Genomic DNA, 3,477 nt, shown 5'->3' with positions numbered 1-3,477 from the left:
CCTGGAACTCACTCTGTAGACCAGGCTGGCCTCGAACTCAGAAATCCGCCTGCCTCTGTCTCCCAAGTGCTAGGATTAAAGGCGTGTGCCACCACCACCCAGCCAAGACTCTTTCTCTAAAAGAAAAGAAAAGAAAAGAAAAGAAAAGAAAAGAAAGAAAAAAAGCCAATAATGGCCGATATCTGTAGCTCTGTAGTTTCAGTACTGTGGAGGTTGAGGCAAGAGAATGAATGTTTGGTTGGGTTACATTGTGAATTCTGAAACAGCCAGAACTAGATAGCAAGACACCGTCTCAAGCAAAAGAGCAAAAGAAGTATAAATGGGATAGATAAATAAATAAGTCACATGTAGTTACATGTAGTATGTTAGAAGGGCATGGATACAGTGGGAGAAAGGCTGGGTAAGAGGAAGGAAGGTGGGGATTCTAGGGTTCAGTGGGCTCTTACTTAGTCAGGTGAGATAGGCCTGCTAGGAGGCAGAGTGGGTTTGACAGAGGTGCTCAACCTAGGTATTCAGTGTCTGGAGGAAGAGTGGACCAGCTGGACAGCATAAGCAGGGCAAAGGTCTAGTTCCTGCTGTGCAGTAAGAACTGCCAGGAGGCCAGTGTGCCCAGACTGATCCAGAGAAGGGAACTGTGGACGCAAACAAGGTCACAGAGATGACAGAGATCTTGCAGCCTTTTGCATGGACTCTTTTCGGATTGATTTGACTTTGTTTTTTTTTTTTTTTTAGATTTATGTATTTTATTATTTTATGAGTGTTTCGCCTGTATGTATGTCTGTGCACATGTGTGTGCCTGGTGCCTGCTGAGGTCACAAGAGGGCCCTGGATCCTTTGGGACTGGAGTTTCAGATGGTTGTGGGTCACCATGTGGGTGATGGGAATCAAACCTGGGTCCTCTGGAAGAGCACCAATTTCTCTTAACTGCTGAGCCAGCTCTCAAGCTCAGAAGTTCTTCCTATTGAGTGACATGAACAGTCACTGTAGGACCCAGCACAGAATTGACACAGACTCTCTCAGATGCTGATCTCCTTTCCAGGAGCACTAGTGACTGAAGAATGCTCTGGTCTTCTCCACTAATCCCCAACCACCATGATCTGAGACCGGAGGCTTCCCCTCCCTCAGCCCCATCACCTGACCTCTGTCCTGTTCCACACAAGCCTTTTTTCCCCTCCTCAGGTTGGCTTAAGGGGCTTCCTGGAGCCTTTCCTGCCCAACTGGTGTGTGAAGTTACAGGAGAACATGAAAGGAGGAAGCATCTTCGCCAGCATCAGAAGCTCCTTGAGGCTGTAGGACCCTCTTCAGGCACTCCTGACACCCCTCAACCTTAGGGCAGGCTAGGGAAGAACACTGTTTGGGATACTGGGAGCAGCATGGGGAAGACAAAGTCTGCCCATCCATCCGTCCATCCAACCATCCATCTGTCTATCCATCCATCTACTTGCTGTCAGTGGAAACACTACCTCTAGAGGCAACCAATAGGGATAGAGCAGCTAATGAAACAAGACCATCTGAGCCCACAAGAAGAAAGACTGGGGATGGCTCGAATGTTGCCAGTGGAGGCAGAGGCTAAGTACAGAGTGGCCAAGGCTGAGGCTCTGGCCAGTGAGTATCACAGTATGTCCACTATCAAGGAAGATGAAGCAGGGGCATTGCACTGAGAAATGGCATCACTGGAGTGGTCTTGTAGACAACAGGATGGGATGGGACTCATCCAGCCAAAGACGATGGTGATTTGGGACCAAGAGACCAGTAGTCACTCTTGTTGGTTTTACAGAAGCCACTGGTCCTGCTTTTTGAGTATAGGAAGTATTAAATTAATCTAATACTTCTGTTTTGGGGCTACTTTCTCTGCCCTTTTAAACAACTTCCTTTCTTCTAGAAGAATCCAGAGTGCATCTCAGAGAACATGAGTGCATGTGTGTCCATGTATATATGTATCTAGGAAGGCAACTTTGCCGAATGTGTGTGTGTGTGTGTGTGTGTGTGTGTGTGTGTGAGAGAGAGAGAGAGAGAGAGAGAGAGAGAGAGCGCATACCTCTCCTATCAGAGACTGAATACTTCCTTTCCTTTTTTTATTTCACATTTATCCTCTTATTTCCCTAGAAGCCATATGCCTTGAGTTCTAAAAGGGAATACTGAGCATAGCTTGCCCAAAGACTGGGACTGTGAATGCAAGCCATGGATTCTGGGTCTCTTGGGTCTCTCTGGGTTCTATGACAGTTGAAGGGTGGTATTATGAAGCACTTGGTGGCCTGCCAAGGAGGACACTGAGGACTAAGCAGCTGGGATTCGAGATCCTCTGCAGTCTGTGGACCTCTTCCTGTCCCAGGCAATTGACCTGTTTGATCCATGTCTGTTCTGCATCTTCTCCCAACTTGAATTGTCATCATGGTGTCAGCCAGCTCAGCCTCAGGCTGCAGAACAAGTTGGGTCCTGGGCCAGCCAACAACCATCCTCAGCTTCTTCTCTCCTGATCCTCTCAGAAGCAGAAGGCCGGACTCGGGAGGGAGTAGAGAGCTGGTGGTGGTGCTCAGACTCAGCCACGGTTTCTGCTTGAGAATCTGTCCCGTGTGATGCTGGAGAGGTGAAGGCAAAGACAGTAGAACAGACAATTCCTGGGTTGGGGTCCAGACCTGGGCAAAGGCTTTCTAAATCTTCATGACTGTGCAACACTGTTCCTTCATGTATGACAACCTGCGCAGGTGGAGAGTGCCTAGATGACTATGGGAGGGGGATGACTCTGGGGACTTGAAGGCAGAAGGGCACTTTGCGTGTCCACAGCTTTCATCCAACAAAGTGCCAGCCACATGGGAAACCCTCAATAAATGTCAGTGGCATCATACCGAGGCTCCTCAAAGCCGGGAAGAGCAGTGGTCTACACACACACAGCTTTATGTGGGGGCAGAGTGCTGGATGCACCAATGCCAAGATCAGGCGTCGGCTCCACTGGAACCAGAGCTTACAGAGCAGGTACGAGGCCTGCCTGCTGTGTGTTGGCTCCTACACAGCCTCTTAGGGGAGCCATGCTTGCAGTGGACTATAGCAGCTGTAGCTGGGGTTGTTGGAGGCTAGGGAAGAGGGCAGGGTGGGGTCGCCGTGGTTGGAACTTGGTTAGAGGGTACAGTACAAGGTCAAAGGAACAGAGAGTCAAAAACAAAGGCCTTTTACTGACCAGTCAAGTGTCTGATTCCGTTCTGTGCCTGCTCATTGACTGCCTCTTATGTGCCAGGCACAGCTCTGAGAGATGAAAAGACAGTGTAAGAAGCACCCTTCACCTTAGGGCACCTAAGGTGGTTTGAGTAGATTCTGAAATCAACACATTAGTAGGTAGGATGAAGTTAGGACAAAGTGTTACAAAGGCTATGACAGAATGGTGTGGGATGAGGGAGACAGGGAGACCCTGGAGGAGATGACATCTGACCCAGGTGACAAGAAAGAAGAAGCTGTAGGGGACAAGGGGACTGTGGGCCCAGG

At 49.1% G+C, this 3,477-nt stretch overlaps 1 protein-coding gene across 1 annotated transcript in view; it reads left to right on the top strand.

Annotated features, from left to right (window-relative positions):
• Positions 1–2,845, top strand: part of Arhgef15 (Rho guanine nucleotide exchange factor 15) — a 12,300-nt gene extending 9,455 nt beyond the window's left edge. Inside the window, exon 6 of the mRNA XM_028780084.1 lies at positions 1,126–2,845. Within this exon, the coding sequence (XP_028635917.1) occupies positions 1,126–1,293 (168 nt within the window). The 3' untranslated portion in view covers positions 1,294–2,845. The remainder of the gene's footprint in view (positions 1–1,125) is intronic.
• The last annotated feature ends 632 nt before the right edge of the window (positions 2,846–3,477 follow it).

Source organism: Grammomys surdaster, unplaced genomic scaffold (genome assembly GCF_004785775.1).
Source record: "Grammomys surdaster isolate TR1022 unplaced genomic scaffold, NIH_TR_1.0 364, whole genome shotgun sequence".
NCBI classification, from domain to species: Eukaryota; Metazoa; Chordata; class Mammalia; order Rodentia; family Muridae; genus Grammomys; species Grammomys surdaster.
This window is presented reverse-complemented; position numbering and strand designations above follow the sequence as displayed.